The following is a 23,824-nucleotide window of genomic DNA, read 5'->3' as shown; positions in this document are numbered from 1 at the left end:
ACATTCTGGTTCCTCCCAACTACCACATCATCAGGCTCGATAGATCAGGCAAAATAGGTGGTGGAATCGCATGCATCTACAGGAACAACCTCTCCGTTCTGAAAGTCAATACCACCTCCCTCCCATCCCCAACATCCTGGGAATACATCTGCCTCGACATTATTAGTGAGGGCAACCCGATATGCTCTCTACACAGCATTTACCACCCACCCAGGGACAATCACACCTTTTCCCAACAAATCATGGATATGATCTCAACCAATTCCGAACGGCAGCTCACCCAAATTTACCTTGGTGACTTCAACCTCCACTGGAACGATCACAATGACGCGGTGGTAAATGGTCTTAAAAATGTCCTCGATGCCCTTAACCTCACCCAAATATGCGATAGCCCGACCCACGAGAAAGGCTCTATCCTCGACCTGATCATCTCCAAAGAGGACTCTATCCAACTCGAGTCCATCCAACCTTGTGACTGGTCAGACCATCATATCGTCACATTCTTCATCAATGAAAAAGTCAAAGTCAACCCGGCTCAATTCTCCAAGCCCAAAGTCTGGAAAAGAGATATGAAAAAACTCAACTCAGGCTCTTTGCCCCCTAACAGTCGCAATCTTCTACTCCCACCGACAGGCGCTACGGATGTTCAAACCCTGACTGACCACTATCTCAACGCTATGACTTCAATAATTAACGAGGCTGCGCCTTTGCAGCTAAAAAGAGTCTCTACTAAAATCTCCAATCCATGGTACGACGGGAGTCTCAATGAAGATAGACGAGACATGCGAATGGCAGAGCGCACCTGGAGATCAGCTCCCTCTGCAATGCACCTAAAAGCTCTGAAGGAAAAGAGAAACGCCTACTTCAGGAAAATAAAACGCTCCAAATCAGATTTCTTCAGCCTCCAGCTCGACCAAGCAAAAAACCGCCCGAGAAAACTGTTTGAGCTAATCAGATCACAATCCAAGGACCAACCCTAACCACTCACCACTATTCGTGAAGCACCCTCCTGTGAAGACTTCGCTGCTTTCTTTATCCAAAAAACTGACAACATAAAGAGCGATCTCCTCATTGACGCGAGCCTCTACTCCAAACCCCAGTGCTTATCACCCACTGAACCAAAAAACAATGCTACATGGTCAACCTTTAGAAAACTACAAAGGGGTGGCTCTAATCAGTATGGCTGAGCCAGTATCTATAACAACAAAAAGAGAATGCCAGTACTGATACAAATAACCATTTAGTAATTTAAAACACTTAACCTGAAGTAAAATTCAAGGCTTGGAGCTGATCAGTAGCTTTTTTTATTTTGCTTAAAGTTATCAAAAGAAAAATAGTTCAAAATTCAACAGTATTACATGCTAGGTACAAAAATGTGGGAAGGAAAGGTCTATCATTATATCAGGCATATCACAGACTTACAACAACCAGTCATACAGGAACAGTGGGGGGGCATGAAGGTTCATATATTACAGTGGACAGTATTTACAGTGAACAGACAAACATAAGAATGATGAAACAAGCCACAGTCTGCACAATTTCTGGAGAAATTTAGTTATAAAATTATTTACATAAACTGTACATTCCTAACGCAGATTTAGATAATCACAATTTTTGATGCAATCAACAAAAAAGGGGATGAGCAAGGTAATGTACAACTGAGGGTGAAAAGCAGCAAAACAATTCAGATCAACTTGTCACCCAGGCAGACTTAAAGGTGGTGGAGGGCCTACGCGTTTCGAATCCTACAGGTGTACGAGGATTCTCATCAGGGCCTTTAATTCTGGAGAAAGAACAGAAAAAAGAAATTGTAAGATCAAAGGTTCAAGAGTATTTAAAAAACGGATCACCACTAGAATCTAGACTCAGTCCACACCCTCTCCTGAACAGCTTACCAAAGCACGGTGTAGAAACATCCGAATGTAGTCTTATGCAGCATATATACTGAGAGGGTAGATTAGTACCTAAAAAGTCCGAAGCAGACTAGAATTACATAAAGGACTTGGATGCATAACGGACTTGGATACAAGTAGTTGAGAGGTGGCATGCAAATGGATTAGGAGATTAAAACATTACCTGGTCCCGTGTTTACGGATGACGCTTTATCAAGAGCAAAAGTAAATTCACATGGGAAGGCTGAAGGGGTCCCTAAAAGTTAACGTATAGAATTTTAGGAAGGGTTTGTTATAATTGTTACACAAGCAAGTTGTCAAAGAGTAGCAGTTCACCTTACCTAATATTTTTAAATCTATATTTTTATTTTAGACCACTATCGCTGTATTTTGCGTCGCTGTCGCTCTAATTGAAACACTGTTGCCATACGATTCGAAGATGGGTTTAGTCAGCTGCCTGCGAAACAGGAGTGGGTAGAGTTTTGTTGTAACACGCGAATGCTTTAAAAATTAAGCGTGATAGACAAGGGCCTTACAATTGTCTTACCGGAGGCACTGACGTCTAATTCAGCAAATAAACTCGCCAACTCTAAGGTTCAATGGACCTACAAGAAAGGAGCACAGACGGCGCTTATCAGTATAAATACGACATAGAGACAGCCCTTAATTGCGTGCGGGGGAGGAAATACCCAACGGCTTACCGTATTTTAAAATACTGCGGGCATGGTCCGCTAACCGTAATCCATTTGCATGCCACCTCTCAACTACTTGTATCCAAGTCCGTTATGCATCCAAGTCCTTTATGTAATTCTAGTCTGCTTCGGACTTTTTAGGTACTAATCTTCCCTCTCAGTATATATGCTGCATAAGACTACATTCGGATGTTTCTACACCGTGCTTTGGTAAGCTGTTCAGGAGAGGGTGTGGACTGAGTCTAGATTCTAGTGGTGATCCGTTTTTTAAATACTCTTGAACCTTTGATCTTACAATTTCTTTTTTCTGTTCTTTCTCCAGAATTAAAGGCCCTGATGAGAATCCTCGTACACCTGTAGGATTCGAAACGCGTAGGCCCTCCACCACCTTTAAGTCTGCCTGGGTGACAAGTTGATCTGAATTGTTTTGCTGCTTTTCACCCTCAGTTGTACATTACCTTGCTCATCCCCTTTTTTGTTGATTGCATCAAAAATTGTGATTATCTAAATCTGCGTTAGGAATGTACAGTTTATGTAAATAATTTTATAACTAAATTTCTCCAGAAATTGTGCAGACTGTGGCTTGTTTCATCATTCTTATGTTTGTCTGTTCACTGTAAATACTGTCCACTGTAATATATGAACCTTCATGCCCCCCCACTGTTCCTGTATGACTGGTTGTTGTAAGTCTGTGATATGCCTGATATAATGATAGACCTTTCCTTCCCACATTTTTGTACCTAGCATGTAATACTGTTGAATTTTGAACTATTTTTCTTTTGATAACTTTAAGCAAAATAAAAAAAGCTACTGATCAGCTCCAAGCCTTGAATTTTACTTCAGGTTAAGTGTTTTAAATTACTAAATGGTTATTTGTATCAGTACTGGCATTCTCTTTTTGTTGTTATACATGGTCAACCTTTGGCACATACTCGGAAGAAGAAATTGGCAAACTGCTCAGCACATTGAAACCATCCAATCACCTCACGGACCCCCTTCCTGATACCGCAGTAAAAGACTTTACCCCTTTGCTTCTCCCTCTCTGGACTAAAATTATCAACAGCTCTCTCCAACAGCTCTCTCGCTCTTCCCTCCCACTTCATCAATAAAGAATACTTTAGGAGTGGGTGACAAATTTTATCTTTAACGGTACGCTCCCATACACTATATCTCTTAAGTGCTCCCTGGAAAATGGTTGAGCCCACCCCGACCTTTAGGAGTTGGGGTGAGCCCGATGATGAAACATGTCACTACTAGAATGAGTGAAGCCTATATGAAGAAAAGGGTCTCTTTCCCTTCCCGTTGCAACGGGTGGGTCACATAGCAGACTCTCTCAGCAATCCGCACTTGAGCGACTTATCATCACACACTTAGGAACCCCCTGTCTCCTCTATCCCTGGAGCATCGAGCAGTACCTTTCCAAAGGGACACTTATTTAGTTGTGAGTATATGAATTAGGGAGGACGTGTCCCTTCTAAACATTGTGATTGAAGACCTCTCTACTCTTCTTGGGACCTGTCTGGTCCCACGATCTTGTGTGATTGGCCCTGTCTTGAAAAGCATTTAACAGTTTCATTACAGGTTCAGACGCTCTGTTTTCTACATTTCAGCGGCAGATGACGCCATTTAAAGGCTGGGATTAACGTATTGATATTATGGTCTCTGGAACTTTTTACAACGCAGCCATTTTGTTTAGGGCCATCTATCACCCCAGTATTAATTACTTCAACCTTTATTTTATCTATAGCGATAGTTTTGCCAAAAAATTATTTCTCGACCTGTTATTGTTTTTGGAGAATGAATGTTTATACTGCCATTAATTCGATGTTTACATGCTCACCGTTCTAATCCACCTAAACTAATGGCGAGCATTCCATTTGGTGAGATTTGGTGTTGATCGGAGCTAGGTGTAATGACTCTGATTTTTCTTCAAGGGACTTCCACTATGGAAACACTATTCAGTGGATATGATTCACAAGTCACTGAGAAAGCTAAATTTAAATTTCTATCTCTTAAAGGAGAGGCCTTTTGGTACCGAAAGAGAGACACTAAGAAATGATGCGACAATATAGTTTTCAAAATGTGCTCAGTTCCTTAGAAATACTTTGACAAGACAATGGAATATTACTGCATATAGAGTGCAACTTCAACGAGACACTGCAGGATGTATTTGTCCAGGTTAGTTCTATTGGAAAAAAGTCTTGCACAAAGCCGTTTTGAAGCGAACTAGTTGGCATGAGAATTAGTTGGCTTTTGTCCATTGGGAAATGAAAGATGTGATTTATGTAAAAATTAAAATAAAATCATTCATAAGCAATACTGTAGTACGAAAAATAACATTAAGGCCTCCATTAATTGTCAGATTTCGTAGTTTATGCTCTAACATGTCTATGTATTATTTGTGTTACATTGGCAATATTAGAGAATTATGATTTATGAGATGGAATGTCGGATTATTCTTTGTTTTCATACTAAATCATCTTGTCGTCTGAGCACAGAAGGAGGATTACGTGTATATTTTTTTAATAAATGTGCTTTGCTGCTTTTTATAATATATTGTATTTTAAATTAGCTGCTAGGTCGTAACTCTTTTTACCTTTCTAATTATGAATTACCGGTTTACTTTAGTTAGATATGTTCTACCTTTGAGAAGTCAAATATAAGATCTGATCAGGAATAAAAGTGCAACATTGTTTATTGCCTTGCATAACCTACCCTGCCAAGCCAGGATCAAGTCTAAGGCATTTTGTTTTGCATAAGGAGACTATGCTTTCCAATCATATTTCTTCAGTGATTTGAGAAAGGGCAACAGCGGAGTCATAAGACAATCTTTCAAACAGCTGAGATTGTTTTCTTTTCTGTACTACTTTTAGAACTATGCCTATTAGAGGGATCATTGCTGAAAAAATATCTGAAGTGTCCTCCCTGGCATCCTTCCTTTGACCGTAAAAGTGATTTTTTCAGTTGTTTTGTATGATATATTTGTGGGAACATCTAAGCTAAATAACAGCATGCATTCCAACCGACTGGTAATGAATGATAAACTCTCTTTCCGCAGCTATAGGAGATATTTCTATAACTTCCTACTTTGTTATAACGCATAGTATTCTTGGCCATGTTAAAATGTGCATGCAAATACAAAGCATGGCTGCCCTTTCATGCCGCAAATTCAGAACTGGATGAGTTAGTAGCGAAGCATTCGCCCTTGATACTGGTTCATTGTAAAACCACAACATCCCATCTTGTAGTTATGTTAAAATGTCTACTATTATTTTGATATTCTAACAAAAAATATTTCTTTTCGAAGCGCCTATATTGTACACATTTCTCGCCTAATCCTTTAGATTTTTGACCTGTGGCGAAATTTTCTGAATACCTATGAATGAACAAAGAAAGGTATATAATACATGATAACGTAAAAAAGAGGTCTTTGTGCATAAGCAATATCCTCTGGTGTGCACAGAAGTGCACACCCAACAGTTTGATACATGTACTGTCAAGTTGTAGGTCTGGACCAGGTCGACATACTTTTTCTCTGTATTCATTTTGATGCTTTGTGCGTATGTCGTTTTCATCACTTTGTTAAATTTTACAGAGCATCGTTGGGGTGGAGGACCTACCATACCCTAATGGATGAATCATTACTATCCGCAATGCTAAAATCAGTCTGATGGTGCAGGTATCAAATGCAGCCCCAATGGTGATCAAGACTGTCTAATACCACAGAGCTCCATTGCCACTTTCTTTTTTTCTTGCTTCATTGGAACTCTTTCTTTTGCTGGGTTCTTGTAACTAGAGTGTTTTTCTAACCTGCTGACACTTGCAGCAATTCTTGACTGGAACAGTTTTTGCAGGGGTCCCAGGGTCTTTGTGTGTAACTCATGGACCAACGTCAGCAGCTTCTCACATTTTGGAATAGAATTTGTAACCAAAAGGACCTGCTATGGCCTAATAATAATCCTGTATTTGTAAAGGGCAAAGCTACCCGTAGGTGACCCGGTGCTGGGGGCTGTCGGTAAGATTAAGCAAGCTATTGCCCAGAGTCACATGGGCCTGGGCAGACCCCTGCCGCCGGGGATCGAACCGTGATCCCCAGCGTCCGGCGTCAGTCGCCCTGGCCGCTGCGCCACACCTCTTCCACGCCTATATACCTTGGTTGTAGACATTTTTTTGCCCTTCACTAGAATCTAATCTCCGGGCTCCAGACAATGAAATAGAGCAGCAGTTGTGGGAAGGAAGCAGCTTGTTGGGCATGATGGGACACAGAGCTCACCACATCAGATAGTATCTTGCAATAGTCCAGGACGGAAACATCAGTTATTGCAACAGTGTAGCAGTTGATACACCAGGACCTCTCATTGATCTTCCCATTAGAGCAGCATGTCCTATTTGGAGTGCATCAGATACTCATTAGCACCAGAGGCAGGGCATCGGGCCTCTTCAAGGTGGTGGATGCACATAATTTGCCAGCTTGTTTGTTATTACAGCATTAAGTATATCCACCAGGCCAGAGGATTGGGGGTTATGTGTGCAATGAAATCTGAGTAATGCACCCAGTTCTCACAGATTAGTTTAATTATGTATTTCTTGCAATGTCCTTCTTGATCTTTCTTAATGAATATCAGTACTCTGTACAGTGGAATCAGTTCCTTCAGCAACAACTTTGCCACAGTTCATTTCATCACTTCTGCTTTGGCTGTGCCTCCAGGTATTTCAAGAACATACAAATTGCAGTCAAGACATATCGGTATTCCCCACAGCGAGGTGGAAGATCTATGAAAGCAATCTGCAATCTTTAAAATGGTCCATAAGTTAAAGGGGAGTGACTCATAACCATATTTTTTCCCTACATGACATTGTGAGCAGTAATCCTGAGCACTGTCTCAAAAACTTTAATTCCACAGTATTCTCTGGAAATTAACTTTCATTGCATCTGTGAGACAGTTCACAAAATCTGTTGTGCTCGCATAGTCACGTGGAGCTCTTGGAGATGCTTTCCTCTGTCTGGAATGCACTTACTTTGAATATTCTCATGACCTTACTCGAAGCTTTGAAAACCTGACTGCTTGAGACCTGCTTGTTGAGCAGGTTATGTTCACTCCCTGCACTCAATAAGTAGCCTTTAACATAACATAATGTAAAGGATTGATATGGGATGGGGAGGTTCAGGATCAGGTCCATGGCTTCGAAGACTGGCCCAGACTTTGAAAAGTATTTGGAGCAAATATGTAGTTGCAGCGACGTTTTCGTTTAACTTGGTTGTTCAATCTTGATGCGGACTGAAGGAATTAGAATTGCCCAGTGAGGGATGATAGTATAGACAAAGGGGACCAAGAGAAAGGATCCACTTTTTTCAAAGCTGGGGAGAGAAGCAACAAGGAATGAGCACCACCACCTATACATTTTACTAACTGTAAGGAACTACATGTGATAGTAATCAGTAAGCAACTAGATTGCACACTGAAAGGTAAATGAGTCGTTGGAAATTGGACATTGAAGGCAGCAGGAGATATGATCGATTGGTTGACATTTTAGAAGAAGTGTGCTACATTTCAGAAAGCAATTTAAGACTACATATTTGAAACTGTACTGTTAGATTGTAAGTACCTTATTTTGTAAATGTTCACTATTCAGTTCTTGTACTTTTATGTCCTGTCTTGAATACTATCTTCCAAGCTTAGTGACCATAAACATGTTATGTTAATTCTTTAAAATACATTGTACTAAAAATGTAAGCTAGATAACGTAACCAATAAGCATTTACATAACAAAGTCATTTTTTTAAATTTGCTCAGGTACTGGGATTCCCTTTTAGCAGCTGTGAAAGGAGGAGACAGGGTAGCATCGAACAGCGGAGAGCAGCTGATGAAGCTGGGAGACCTCTCTGTCCTACGGCTTCTTGAAGCTCTGCTCCAGACTTTGCCCCATCTTTTACTGCAAGCTTATATCTATCTGGCACTTGAAGAAACTGACCTTTTTCCAGGTAGGACTCGAACTTTGTACAGCAGTAAAGCATAAAAAATAATTTGATTAAAGATGTCTAGAAGGATGACTAGATCATGAACTAAATTTCAATAGTTGGGCGAAAAAGCACAGAGCCTTGTCTAGAGATTATGCCAAATCACCACTTTCACACACAAATGTAACTTTACAATTTATAGGCTCACGTCTAGTTTCATGAAGTAACTTTATTGGTACCTACAATCACAAAGGCTACTCACTGCAATCTACAAAAACTCAGTATACTTTGCGAACAACTTATCCTAAACAGGCGTATTATCCACTAGTGAAAACTCCAGAGTTTTATGATTAAGGTAACAATGCAAAAGTATTCTACCTTTTTTTTCTCTCCACATGGATTTATTTTTTATTTTTATGCGAGTGATTCCTCCACTTAATCCACTGCCTCCCTATGAAAATATAGAAAGTACACAAAAGAGTGATGGATGGACTGCTTGAATTACTGTTATCAACAGTGGCTGAGATGAACTCACACATTCCATCCATCACTGTATGTCACTATAAGTGGAAATGGTATGCCAACATGTGGGTCCCTTGCGTACTGGGTCACTGGAACCAAGCTACACCTGGCTGAGGAGACCTAACTAAGCCAAAAACTAGTCCTGGGTTGTTAGTGTTCCGGGTCAGTGAGGACCTGGCCTGACAACTGGGCTGTTCCCAAGTTATTGCCAGTGGCTGAGTTTAATTCAAGCATTTTACCCATCTGTTGTTTCCTATGAATGTATGGCGTATGGGAATGTTTACGCCCAGTTTGCACACTTATTCCTCATTGATGTGAAAAACAATTGAAACGGTGGTAAGTGCCACTCTGAAAATGGGTTGCAGGTGAAGGCCTTCCATAGTTTCTTTTAAGATGATTGTTGGTGAAATTAGCTAATTTGCAATGGCTAAGCGAGGGCATGAATAACAAGCGTTAGTAAAATCAATAAGTCCTTGTTGGCTGCCAGCCAATGCCAGTACTTGGCTTTGCCAAATCCCTTAGTACAGGGGTGCTGCCAGTGTACTGAGCCAGCAGGTCCCATCAAAATACTAATCTCTTGGGCTCTCCGAAGTTACCTGATTGCTTGATGAGAATGATGGATGGATATAATATGCTAATAGTTGGCTGGGGGAAAGAGGTCTGGGATGGATTGGTGACTTTGGTTTCTTTAATTGAATAAGGGAGTGAATGAACAATTTTTCAAAGCAGGAATGGTACATATATCATTTTCCTTCAACTATTAGTGATTGTAGATAACAGTTGTTAGCTTTTTATCGTGGTGTGCTCATTGTTTCAGAATTAATCAGTTAACGCTTTGTAGCGTAGGTATTGTTCATGGGCGCAGTTTTTGGGTAATCGCCCCATAGCAAATTAAAACCCTTTGCAGTTCCAACAACTGTTGTGGGTACGAGTAACAAATAAGTGTTCTCAATTCAGTGCAGCTGCACAGCCCACCAGTGATTTCCTGGTTGAAGCTGTGTAGGCTTTCCATCCCTCAATGGTCATGTGCTCCGGAATGGCATTACAGACCTACTACAAACTGCAGGCCCCATACTTATGAAGCACCTCAGATAAGCAGTAACCCCTGTGCCTCAACTTAGGTAAAGTAGTCACTATAAAATTGTTTTCTGGCATGCCCTGTGGAGGTGCTACTAGCATCTTTATCAATATGAAAAAGAAGGCAGCATTCTAATAGCATGAAACTGAAAAGCGGGGAGTTATCTGGGAAACTTCACGTTTTTGTCAGGGGTTGTAAGCACTACATAAATGCAATTACAATTCAATTCAATGCAGCTGCACAGTCCACCAGTGACGTCCTGGTTGCAGCTGTGTAGGTGTACAGCGAAAGCAAACAAAAAGACAGTAAGAATACTTTGCGGAGTTGGGCTGACATAGCTCATGGCTGTCATCTTATTTCAGTGCTAGAATGAACAGCCACCCCAACTCTGAAAGCAGTGCCCCCTCAACCTAGCAAAGACGTAAAAAATGCACTGGAACACAGTTTGAATCTTGTGTGCTTGTTTATTCTAAATGTGTTTACTTCTGTGTTCCAAATAATTAGAAATTCAATATATGTGCACCCTACGAGAAAGTGAATAATTAGCTGGAATGGATGGTAATCCTCCACAAGTAATAATTTCACTATTTTAATTAGGTCAAGTAAAGGCTTCAGTAATTCAAACCTGAGCTAAACCCCTGGCAGGCACATGGCAGGCAGGCTTAACTTCACAATATGTGTAAAGCATTAGGAAGTACCAAAACATTTGAAAAACACACACAATAAATATCCCACTTCAATGTATAAAAATAGAGAATAATTAAATAAACAAAATTACACCAAAATAACAAAAATCCAATAAGTGGACTTGGAGATAGGAATTATTAAAGTTGTAAAAAAAATAGCACCTCGAAGTGTTAACAGCAGGCAACTGGCCACGCTAGAACAAGACATGGTTACGGTTTAAGGCCAACCATAATGGAGCGCGGGTCGAGTACAGAGGCCAGGTTCGTCCCGGTCAGTAGTTTTACCTTCTGACTAAGTCTCTGAAATAGAAGTGAAAAATTCTCAGCAGGGCTGCAGGTAGTGGCTGTGATGGGTTCCACAAGAACAGATAGTCGTCGGATGAAGTCATTGACTTTTTCTGGAAAGCTCCAAGCTGGAGAAATTATAATCTGTGCCCAAGAAGGGTTCCTCGCCAGCTGGAAACTTTTGGCGTCTTCGCCCGGTGAAGATTTCTACCTTCGGTCTTAGTCTCTGTTTTGGAGCTTAGATTCATCCAGCAAGGCAAGGCTACAAGCTGCAGCCGAACAGGGCTGCGCAAGGCAAGATACCTTCTCTGCGACGTCATATTTACTGCTGCCGAACAACTTTGAGTGGGAGCAACCTGAATCTTTGTCCCAGCAGTAACACACCTTTGTTGGATTGACTTGGCACGTTTGTCCCAGTCTGCTATTGATTCTCCAGGCAAAAGGCCTTGAAAAAGTTTCTACGTCCCAGCTTTTTAGGGTAGGCAGGGGGAGTACATCCTGACACTTTGCATCCAAGGATCTTAGATGCACCACTTAGAGGTCTGGACTTACTAGAGTATAAGCCACCAGCAGGGTCCAGGGCAGGTCCAGTTGGTACTGGTGAGCTGGGTTCTTCAGGAAAGGGGGCTTTTTGCAGCTTTTGTGTCCCTGTAGCTTAATGAAAGATCTTCCAACTGACCTTTGTTTCCCCTTCTCAGTCCTGGGTACAAGTGGGAGCCGGTTAAGCCCTTTTGGGTTCTCCTTACAGGTCAAAACAGCAGGTGTAGTCCTTTGTATGTCTGCCACAGGTCCAGAGGTGTTCTGGAGAGGATACTGGGGGTGGCACATTTATGCCTAGTGCCACATTTATGCCTAGTGCCGGTGAAATCTCCTTGCCACTTCCTAACCAATGTGGTAAACGGTACTAGGGCAACCCTACTCACTTTGGCAGCTCATTATGTGTCCTTTACTGTAAACTGGCCCACAGTACACCTCTCTTCCTAAAACCAAGTTGGCTGAACCTTTCTTCTCCTGTGCAGAGCCCTCTGTGTCCACCTAGAGATGTACCTATGATAATGGAAAAACCTCCCCCGTGGCCACTCCAAACCAGTTCTGGGGGCAGTTGCTCTCCTACTATAATCGGTGTCTGGCTAGTTAGCAGGACAATAGAGGGGGCAGCCCCAACTGTGAGCTAAATTTGCTTGTGAGAGGGTAGGCACCCTTAAAAGTTGATTAAGTTCCTGGACAGAGCCCAGTTGGCCATCATGTATGGGGACCATCAGACCTTCTCACTTTGTTTCCGCTCTGGGACCCACTGCACACCTAATGAAGGAGCCATTCAGCTCCTGGGTAATAGTGAATGCTAGCAGAGCGGCACATTTGGCTCAGGCAGGAAAATTACAACTTTCTAAAAGTATCATTTTCAAAATCGTAATATAAAAATACGTCTTGGCCATTAAATTGGATTTTAAATTGCGATTAAAATGAGTCCTTTTATTTTTTCTACCCACTCCCAAACTGAAGTTAAACATTATAAGGTATAATGTAGTCCAGTGCATTTCTATGGGAGTGCCAGCCATGCCACAGGAAAAAAAAAAATGTGCGTGTTTTTCAGTGCCAGAGCCTGTGAAACATGTATACAAATGGCCTACTTTTGAAATACCATGCATCCTGCCCTAGAGCCGTTTAGGTCCTATCTTATTTATAAAGTTTTATCTAGCGCGAACTTGATCCCGAAGGATATCAGAGCGCTTTACAATTTAAGGCAACGTTTCTTTAGGGGATAATGTTAAACATAAATGAAAATAAGAATAAAGAAACATACACACTGTCAGTAACCATGCCTTTAATATGCTGCAAATAGAACATTGTAAGTACAAACTGCTAAGATATGGTTAATGATTTTTATACACATGGCATTTTTATTCATGAACTACAGAGGAAAAAGAGGGACCCCTCTGAAAAAAATAATTTCTAGGTCAGGGAGAAGAGGGGACAACAACAAACAATACTATAAGAGCTCTCCCTCATGACCCATTTACTTTTTAAGGATCCGTATTACACTGCGTGCTCAATCAGTGATCGACCCTAGTGGTCCCCAGCAGCAGGAGGAACAGGCGGCTCGGACCCGGGTACATGATGTCCTGGATCGGTTGGACAGGTACACTCTGGGCCAGTATAGGCGAGGCTCTTGGCTTAGATCCTGAAACGGGAACAGACCCCTGAACGTATCGTTGCCCTACGTGACCAAAAATGCGCAATAGTTTACTCGGAACGGGCCCTCCTCGAGGTCCTTCATTCCCATTTAAAGCTTGTGTATCAGGCAGACCCGTCCATTTCGATGGCCACCTATATCCCTTATTTACAGGACTTGCCCCTCCTGACCCTTTCGGATTCGGACCGCGAGGACCTGGACTCGGTCCTGACCCTCCTGGAGATACAGGGAGCGCAGGCTCGTTTGCCACGCGCCAAATCTCCGGGCAGTGATGGATTCCTCCCGGAGTTTTACTATGAGTTTCGGGAACGCCTGGCGCCTCTCCTGTTGCAGGTCTATCTTGAGGCCTTTGAGGGGGGGTCCTTCCGAGGAGCATGGCTCAGGGAGAGATCTGCATGATTCTCAAGCCAGGGGGGACAAGCATGACCCTTCCTCATACCGCCCCATCACTATGATCAACACTGATGTCAAGATCTTGACTAAGCTGCTGGCGCCATATATGGGACAATTGGTGCATCAGGACCAGTGCGGTTTTATACCGGGTCGTAATATGGCAATGAATCTGAGGCGGTTAAACCACATACAGCATGAGATGAGCGGTAGTGAAGAGCAGACGGTGTTGGTTTCTAAAGATCTGGCCAAGGCCTTTGACACGGTCGATTGGGGTTATTTGCAGGAGGTACTCCGGAGGATGGGTTTTGGACCCAACTTCGCTCGCTGGGTTGAGATTTTGTACAGTTCCCCTAGTGCCCGGGTCCGCCTTGGCGGAGTGAGATCGGAGGAGTGGCAGCTGGGATGGGGAACGAGACAGGGTTGCCCCCTGTCGCCGCTGCTCTTCGCCCTGGCGATAGAGCCATTTGCGGTTAAGGCTTGTTCTGAGCTCCAGCAATGGGGCATCATGGTGGGCGACACTTGTAATGTTCTGTCGCTCTACGCGGACGACGCATTGTTCTATTTGTCCACACCTAGAGAGGCCCTACCGCAGTTGTTGAACCTCCTTGACGCCTTTGGGGATGCGTCGGGCCTGCGACTCAATCGCGATAAATCACTGATTTTCCCGCTTTCGGGTTTTGACATATGTATACATCGAGGATCTGCCGGAACTGGGCTTACGTTGGGAATTGACCAGCTTTAGCTGCTTGGGCATTCACGTTGCCTCGTTGGAGGCTCAGGCCCTGGCCCGTAATGCAGACAGAGTGATTGCCTGGCTGAGTCAGTTGGTTAAATTTTGGAACACCTTGCCACTCTCCCTCATGTGCGGCTGGCCATCGCAAAAATGGTGATGCTGCCACGGATGCTGTATATTCTTCATAATACGCTGTGCCCTCTCCCACCGAGGGTGTTTCGAACCCTCAATTCACTACTGACGTCCCTGCTGTGGGCGAGACGGCGCAGCAGAGTGGCCCAGAGCACCTTGATCGCTCCTTTTCAGAGGGAGTTTTAGAGGCCCCACGCTTTGATCTTTATTATTATACGGCACAGCTCCTTCCTGTGGCCAGATGGTTTGCGGATATCGATACGTGGGAGACGAAGCTGTTAGCTGGCCGGGCCACGAAGCAGAACCTTCAGCAGGCACTGATGCGGGGCTCGGGGGGCTTCACCTGCGCTCCCGTATGTGGTACGCCACACGGCTAGTGTGTGGCAGCGTTTTGTGGAGAGGGTTCTGCACTCGGCGCCCTTTCATGTAGAGTTTCCAATTTGGATCTTGGCCCGATGGTGGAGGTGGAGAGTCAAATGTCCTTTCGAGCATGGAGGGATGGGGGCTGTGAACTGCTTGCAGATCTGTACCCATCGGATAGCTTCCTTCAGTATCGGAGCCTGCGCTCCATTGTGCGTTCAATCTGGCTGCAGTGTCCTGAGATTCCCCAAATGACCCATACACTTCATATCATACTTGTGGCAGGGGGCGTAAGTTGATATCTTTGATGTACGCGGCGATGAGACGTGATTCACTCCCCCCCCCCCCCCCCCTCCGGTCCTGCCGTCCTGGGCGGCGTGGGAAGGGGACTTCGGTGCGCTTCTGGATCAGGGTCAGCGGACGCGCATAGGGTCCTTGACGACACGAGTGTCCTGTAATGCTCGTTTTAAGCTTATTCATTTTAATTTTCTTCATCGCACCTATCTTACCCCCAAAACGGTGAGCCGTTACTCCACCACTGGACGGGACAACTTCCCCAGGTGTGGCGCAGCAGGGGTGGGATTTTTGCATATGGCCTGGGAATGCTCTTCCATGGGAAGCTTCTGGACCAGGGTGGTGAGTCGCATAGTAGCCGCCACTGGGCTTCGAATTGAATTGCCCCCCTTGCATTGTCTGTTGGGTTTGGTGCTGTGGTAAATATTTTAGTAATTTACCTTGATCGGAATTTCTATAATATCAATAAGGTCAAGTATGAAGAGCAGAGTCCGTGGTGGTTCGAATAAAGGGTCTTTATTCAGTAACTCGAGTTAAGGGAGAGCTCCGTCACCTAAGGAGGATCGGAAGAATCTCTAACTTTCATCAAAGAGGACATGGTATTTATACACAGAAAAGAGGAAGGAGCTTCCCTTGAGCAAAACTCGGATAGTTGTATTTGCAACAATACAGAAGTCAGTAAAACTCGGATAGCCGTGTCGTAATTTTACAGAAATCATAGCAACGTTACTGTGTCAAAATCATACAGAAGTTATGACAGGAAGAAGCGTGACTGTGTCTTTAATCATGAGGAAGTCCCGACAGAAGCAGAGCATTGAGAAATAATCCTAGGCTGGTTCCTTAGATAAGAGAGAGAGAGAAAAAGAAGAACTGGTCGTTGACAGGATGTCTGGTGTCGTGTCTTTCAGCAAACGGGGCTCTTCTTCTCGTAATTGGTTGTCATGGTTTAGCAAAACGGGGCCTATTTCTCGGAATCGGCCAGATTATAGGGAAATGGTTACAAACGGTGGGTCTTGTTCTCGGAATCGGCTTGACCACAGGAATGTACAGTTTGAGTGAGGAAGCTGTTTCTCGACATCGCCTTAGCCATAAGAATGTACCTTTGAATTTTAGAGGAAGGAGAGTGCATGTGCAACTTTTGTGTGCGCGTGATCAGGTTTGCTCGTGTTTTCGTTTGCTTGTTTTCCGACATGATGGGCTCGGGGACGTGACTGAGAGGGTGTATGATGGGACATAAATTACGAGAAATAATCTTTTTCCACATTCCCTCCTTGTCCCATAATATACCCTTTACAATTCTTCTTCTTATTAGTCTACTTCTATACTCATTAGGCCGTCTACTTGTTCCTGTAACATGATTCTTTCCTTTTCTTTCTTTCTGGACTGGGGTTTGGGAATGCAGGCAGTGGTACAGAAACTACAGAGAGTTGGGCCACACTGAATACAGAGGCAACAGGTGAAGAGAATGGCTAGAGCAAGACCTAGTATCGTAAGGATCTTCCACCCCCATGAGGACAGGAGGCCCCAGAGCCATCCCGTCAAGGACCAGGCTCCGGTGTTCTTTGAAAGTACATGAAGGTGGGAAATGGCAGCATATACTGAGGGAGCATTATCTGGAATGTATATACAGCAGCTGGATCCGATCAGTTCACATACGCCACCACGGTCCGCTAATATGATATCTAGGACCATACGGTTCAGTAACGTCATGAGTCTATTGGAAGCCATCTCAGCTGTGATGTTGCTTAACGCACCAGCGGTCTCGTTTATGGCTCCCTGAACTACACAAGTTAGTTGTCTTATGTGGCGACTATTGATCATGGGCCCCCAGAAAGGGATGATTCCTTTGAATAAATCGCCAGCCTCTTGATCCACTGTGTCTTCAGCATCCATGACCCCCCTTCGCCGTCTATTAATCACGGTCGGAGGATCACTTAGATGATAATCTGCTGGGGCGGTGTAGCTAGGGGGGAGGAGAAATGCAATGTAGCATTTCCCGGACCAGCCTTGAGGTAGCCACGTTCGTGCGTGAGGTCCACAAATAAAATAATTGTTGGGGGCGGTGGTCATTGTTGGGAAGTTTAAGTCAGGTAGGGTGTATGTTTTATTACACTCACTGTCTCCCATCTTCTGACCCTTGCCCTTAACTCTTACACAAAACAGGCCCTTATGAGGTACAGCCCATCCTCCCTGCTCTGTCTGTCTCTTCTGAACTGAGAATGTTTCTCTAAAGGAGGAAGTGTCGTTAAAGAGGGAATAACTGGTGTTTTCACTATTATCTGCTCGTCCCCATGTTGCGGTGAAGTCTACCATCTTTTGAACAGCGCGCACAGTCTTTGTTTTTATCTCGTTCCAGGTACTAGTGTTCTTGGTCTTGGTTTCAGGGATATTTCTAACAGAGGCGGAGAATATCATAGAGCGAGCATAGGTAGATCCAGCATAGCCGAAAGGGAGAGGGATAAAAGGCATACCTCTGTGTACAGAGTGTGGCCTTAAGCCGCAGACCCAACAGTTGGTTTTGTTGATAACTAGTTGGTGTTGATGGAGTGTGGAGATGAATGTGTTATTGAAGAATTCTTTTCTCCTACTTTCGAGATGTGGGGGAAGATCTACGTGTGAATGCATGTATGTATATGTATGTATGTATGTATGTATGTGTGTTCTTATATAGCGCTCGACTTACCCTTGGGCATCTCGGCGCTTGCATTGGGAACCCGTCCTGGCTTTTCCCTGTGAGATAACCCGTACTGGTCATCCCCAAGGTGAAAGCCAGGCATCCCGCCGAAGGGGGGCTGTTGTGGAGATTAAGCAAGCTTGTTGCCCAGAGCTGCATAGTGTGAACTTGTGCTTAGAGTGGGCAACGAAGCGCGATTTATCGAGTCCGTGGACAATTGGGTTCCGGACCCTGCCGCATCGGGAATCGAACCCTGGTCCCGGGTCTGACCTCTGCTTCAGGGTATGCCTCCTCTAACCAGTGAGCCACACTTCTCCATAGCATAGCAATGTTGTTCAAAAGCGTAGGGGAAGAAAGTGGGATGGCTAGATGAAGGAACCAACCTAGACAAGCCATGATGCAGAAAATAATAATCATGATGGAGAGAAAAACTGGAACTTTGTTCTGTGATAGTTTTGCGCAGTGAGTCTTTGTCTTCATGATTTCGGCTGCTTAGTCTGAGTAAAGTATGCGCCAGTGACCGGACACTCCCCAGCAACCGCTTCACCAAGCGTTTGGGCTTAATTAGCCACTGGTAGGTCGGGGTCAGTCACAAAGTCTCAAGTCTGTTTTGGATAAGATCGCAGCCGCGATTTGTACTCTTCTTTGGGCAAAAGTTCTGGAAGGGGTGAAATAAAGTCTGTCGTTTCAGTGTCTTTAAAGTCTGATGGTTTAGTGTCTCTGGTCTCGGGATCAGCAACAGCGTCCGTAGGAGTTGGTCCGTGGAAGGGCTTGCAGTGGCTCACATGGAGCCATCCTTTTCGTCCTTCGACTTTGACGGAGGTCCTCGTTGTGAGCAGCACCAGCTTGGGAGACGTCCACCTTCTTTCCAGAGGGCTGGTTCGGTCAAAATTTCTGACGAGCACCCATTGGCCAGGTTGAAGGGGGTGCTCGTCGGGCGTGATCTTGTCTGGAAAAGCTGCAGCCACCTGTGAATGGCAAGAACGTAGTGCAGACATCAAAGAAGCCAAGTAATCTGTTAGTACATTTGCGTCAATATCAGTTAGCTTTTTAGGAGATGGGACACCCCAGATTTTTGATGGTCTCCCATATGTGATCTCATAGGGTGACAGGCCCGTCTGAGAATGTGCCACCATTCGCATGTAGAACAGGGAAACTGGACGAGCTGTCACCCAGTCTATTTGCTTGTCAGCGCATATTTTGGCCAATTTGGTTTTTAATGTCTGGTTGTGCCGCTCCACCAGGCCTGCTGCTTGGGGATGTCTTACACAATGAAATTTCCAGGTGTAACCTAACAGTAGGGAAACCGCTTCCATCAATTTAGAGGAGAAAGGTTGTCTATTGTCAGAGTAGATGACTCTGGGCAACCCATATCTTGGGAAAAATTCTCTAACCAATTGTTTAGCTGTCATTTGGGCACCATAGTCTGGGACAGGGTAAGCTTCAGTCCATCGGGTTAAGGTACAGACCATTACGAGGACATACTTGTATCCTCGACATCTTTCCATCTGGATATAATCCATTTGGAGGACTTCATAGGGGTGATCTGGACGTTGGAACCCTCCATGTTCAACTGATACACTTTTCCCGGGATCAGAACTGACAGCAAATCATACATGTTCGTACTTTTTGTTTGGCTGCTGCATGTAGATGCTTGTTGTGCCATATCAGATTCAGACTGTCTAACATTCCTTTTTCTCCTAGGTGGGCAGGACCATGGGCAGTTTCTATCATTACGGGAACCATTATGTCAGGGAGAAACCATTTGGACTTGTCTTTGGTTACCCAACCTTGATCTGTGTGTGTACCTCCCTCTTCCTCCCATTTTCTCTTTTCGGTCTCTCTGGCTTGGTTTTGGATGTCTACTACATCTTTGGTGGGATCGATAACTGGACAGATAGTTCTAGTGATGTTTTCAGTGCTTGGTGTTCCTGTCTGAGCAGCATGTTTAGCTGTGGCGTCCGCCAGAGCATTGCCTCTAGTGATAGAGTCTATGACTTTGGTATGTGCTTTGCATTTTAGTATAGCTACTTCTGTGGGTCTGTGTACTGCTTCTAGTAGCTGGAGGATAAGATCTCCATGTTTGATCTTTGTTCCATGAGAGGTTAGGAAACCTCTCTCGCTCCACAGAATGCCAAAATTGTGGACGACCCCGAATTCGTACTGTGAATCGGTGTAGATGTTGACTTGTTTTCCTTTAGACCACTCACATGCTTGTGTGAGAGCTATTAGCTCTGCTGCTTGTGCTGAATGTAAGGATATCCTAGCTGCTAAGAGGACTGTGTTTTCTGTAGTGACAGCGTAGGCTGCTGAAAGTTTGCCTGATTGGAGGCGCATACAGGAACCGTCTACAAACAGTGTGTGTTCAGGTGTACTTAGAGGGACATCTGTAAGATCAGACCGGGGCTTTGTGACTAGTTTGACTACCTCTAAGCAGTCGTGAATCTGATTGTCAACTGGAATAGTAGCCAGTAATGTAGCTGGGTTGAGGATATTGCATCTTTTGATGATGATGTGGGGTTGGAACAGAGTGACTTCGTAACCTGTGAGGCGGGCTATGGTCAAGTGTTGTGTCTGGGTCCTATTCAAGAGTAGTTCTACTGCATGTGGAACTTGTACTTCGAGAGAATGTCCTAGTACTATGGAATCACTTTGTCGTATTGCTATAGCTGTGGCTGCGACAGATTTCAAACAGGCAGGCAAACCTTGTGCAACAGGGTCAAGAGTCCTAGAAAAATACGCACAGGGACGATGTTTGTTGGCTTGTGCTTGTGTGAGCACTGACAAGGCTGTACCTTCCCGTTCTGTGACAAAGAGGACAAAAGGTTTGGCATAATCGGGTGTAGCTAGGACTGGTGCAGAACATAATGCTTGTTTAAGAGTTTCGAAAGCAAAAATATGATCAGGTGTCCATGGCAATGGGGAAGAGGTCGTGGTCGTTAACTGTATCAGGGGTTTGGCCAAGTATGCAAATTGAGGAATCCACTGTCTACAGTAGGATGTGAGGCCAATAAAGGCACAGACTTCTTTCTGCGTCTTAGGGACAGGAATGTTAAAAATGAGTTGAGTTCTTTCAGGTGTGAGTGCCCTACCCTCCTTTGACAGTAGGTGTCCTAGGTAGGCCACCTGCTGTAAACACAATGTAATTTCGAGGGTGACACCTTGTGGCCACGTTGTGCAAGGAACATTAGGACAATCCGTGATGCTTGTTCACATTCTGGTTCAGAACGTGCGGTGATCAGTAGGTCACCGACATATTGTAACAATGTTGTATTTGAGGGCATAACAATGTCATCTAACTGTCTTAAGTGCCTGACTGTAGATACTGGGACTTTCTGTGTACCCTTGAGGAGCTCTTGTGAAACAAAAGCTACGACCGTGTAGTGAGAATCCGAATAGGTATTGACTGTCTTGGTGTATGGGTACACTAAAGAAAGCGTTCTTCGGGTCGATTACAATAAAATGTGTGGCTTCAGGATCTATAGCTGTTAGAAAAGTACTGATGTCAGAGACCACAGGGTATTGTGGTACCACACACTTGTTTAATTCACGTAGGTCGACCACTAGTCGGTAAACTGGTGGTGCACCGTCATCTGTTTTCTTTCTTACTGGTAAGACTGGTGAATTACATATGTTGGAACGTACTTCTCTGACTACTCCTTTCTGTATTAAGTCATCGAGAATATGGATGAGGGCTTGTTCTGCATCTGGAGGTAACTTGGATTGTCGAACACGAGGTAGGACAACACCTTCTTTCAATGTGACCATGTGTGGTGTAATGTCCATGAACCCTACATCAGTCGGATCTGTCGCCCATAGTGTAGCAGGGATGTCTCTTAGTATGATGTATAATTCTCGTGTGGTGAAATTACCTTTGAAATCTCGGAGGAATAGTCGTATTCCTTCCGGGGAACAACATATCACGGCACCTAGTTCCTTTAACATTTGGATGCCAAGTAAGTTTTCGGGACATGACTTAGTAAGTACCAAGTCAGTGGATGTTGGAAGAGGACCAACTTGAAGTGATTGATGACTTATTGATGACTGGTGTACCTGACAAACCCAAGGAAATACTATTCGAGCCAGAGAGGGGTACCTTGGGAAATTCATTGTGTTACTGTTGTCCTACTGGCCCCGGTGTCTATTAGGAATTTTGTTTCCTTACCTAAGAGGTTAGCGTTTACATAGGGACCCTTTTGGTCGACCGGGACCGGGATCAGTGGACGACTGTCATGTTCCTCCCAGCTGTCTCATAAAATTGAGGGGAATTCAGGATAGGATGACACTGGGTACTGATAGAGTTGGGTGGCGGGTTTAGCATCAGTCGGAGGAGCTGTTGTGGGAACAGAGGGTTGTGGGGGATAGTTACGGGGTTGGGTCTTCCCAGTGGCAATAATATGTTGTAATACTGGACAGTCACGCAAAAAGTGACCTAGCCTTTTGCAATAATTGCAAGTAACTTTTTCTTGTGACGTTTGAGCTTGTTTAGGGGTCTGTTGGATTGTATTAGTCTGTGCTACCAATACCTTCATTTTAGTATCCTTCGTTCTTTTCTTTTCTTGTTCCTGTTCATCTCTAATCCTATTTTGGTGATATTGGAGCATCTGAAGTGCTTGTGAAGGGGAACTTGCTTGCCAAGAAATCCCTACCTTTAGTACTCTATTTCTGATCGAAGGCAAGGCATTTTCTACGAATTTGGAGACAAATAATCGACTATAGGCGTCTCCACCTGAGGAGAGGCCACTGTTGATGAGAAAACATTTCTCTAACCTTGTATAATAGTCCCCTATATCTTCATCTGGTTTCTATTTGCATGCAGAGATAGCATCCCAATCTTCTTTCTTAGTGGTCAGTAACTCGGAGAGTATTTTCGGGAGAAGGCGAGGGAGTTCTAGGACTAGAGGTCCCAGGCCTTGTCCAGCAGCACGAGTACTTTCTTCTGTCTCTAAAGCTTTCCATACTATCTTTTTCCCTTCTACCTCCCAATCTTTTCCTTTTAGTTTGTCGTATGTCCCTTGAGGTAGTAGGACTTTGAGGAGAATGTTGAGATCTTTATAGGTAAAGGAACCCATTTGAAGAATATCCTTGAGTTCCCTATGAAAACCCAAAGGATCTTTTTCGTGAGAAGGGATAATTTTCTTCATTTCTAGTATTTCTATTTTTGTTAGGGGTGTGTAGACAAATGTTTGTTGTAGCTTTCCTCCAGAACCTACGACGGATGTACTTCTCGGAGGGGGAACTGTCCTTGGTCATAGTGATGGGGATTTTGTGTCATAACTGTCTGAAAAGTATTGAACATATCGCTGTCGTAGGTCAAGGAAGATATTAAGGAATTCTTGTCCCCTGGCCACCCACCTCCCTTCTAAGCAGTCTTGCAAGAGAGAATGTAACTTTTTGGGCGGGCAACCAGTATCTTCGTACATCGCAATGAGGTGTTGAACCATATAGATGCTTGCTAGTCTTTGGGATGTTAGAGAGATCGATAGAAACATTTGAGCGACTATATCATGGCCATATATAGAGTATTGAGATACCCAATGGGCGCTTGATCGGGTTAGTTCTTTTTCTTGGGTAGTGAGTGGAGGTTCGTCGTCCATCCAATCATCTAGAGCTTCTTGTGTTCGTTGGAACAATCGATCTGTAGGAGCTGACAATTTCTTAGTTTTGATCTTGATTTGTCCAATATTCTGGGAACGAGGGATACGGGAGCGTACTGCTCCTTGAAAATGATTTTCTTCTTCCCTGTCTGTACTCTCGTTCTCTGTTTCCTGAGTAAGGGTGTCTTTTTGATGGAAGTCAGAAACCTTGCTTGTAAAGAGTGGAATAAAGAGATCTATTTCTTTTATCTTATTATAACTACCTGCAACTACTGCTTGATCTAGTTGTAATAAATCATCAGGAATTGTTTTTCCTACACTGGCTATCATTCT

At 44.0% G+C, this 23,824-nt stretch overlaps 1 protein-coding gene across 1 annotated transcript in view; it reads left to right on the top strand.

Moving 5' to 3' along the window:
* XKR5 (XK related 5) overlaps positions 1-23,824 on the top strand; it is a 93,470-nt gene that overhangs the window by 11,713 nt on the left and 57,933 nt on the right. The window contains exon 2 of the mRNA XM_086949342.1: positions 8,380-8,567. Coding sequence (XP_086805468.1) covers positions 8,380-8,567 — 188 coding nt within the window. The remainder of the gene's footprint in view (positions 1-8,379; positions 8,568-23,824) is intronic.

This window comes from Lissotriton vulgaris, unplaced genomic scaffold, assembly GCF_964263255.1.
Source record: "Lissotriton vulgaris unplaced genomic scaffold, aLisVul1.2 SCAFFOLD_1633, whole genome shotgun sequence".
Classification (NCBI taxonomy): domain Eukaryota; kingdom Metazoa; phylum Chordata; class Amphibia; order Caudata; family Salamandridae; genus Lissotriton; species Lissotriton vulgaris.
The sequence above is the reverse complement of the archived record's forward strand: the minus strand, read 5'-3'. Positions and strand labels throughout refer to the sequence as shown.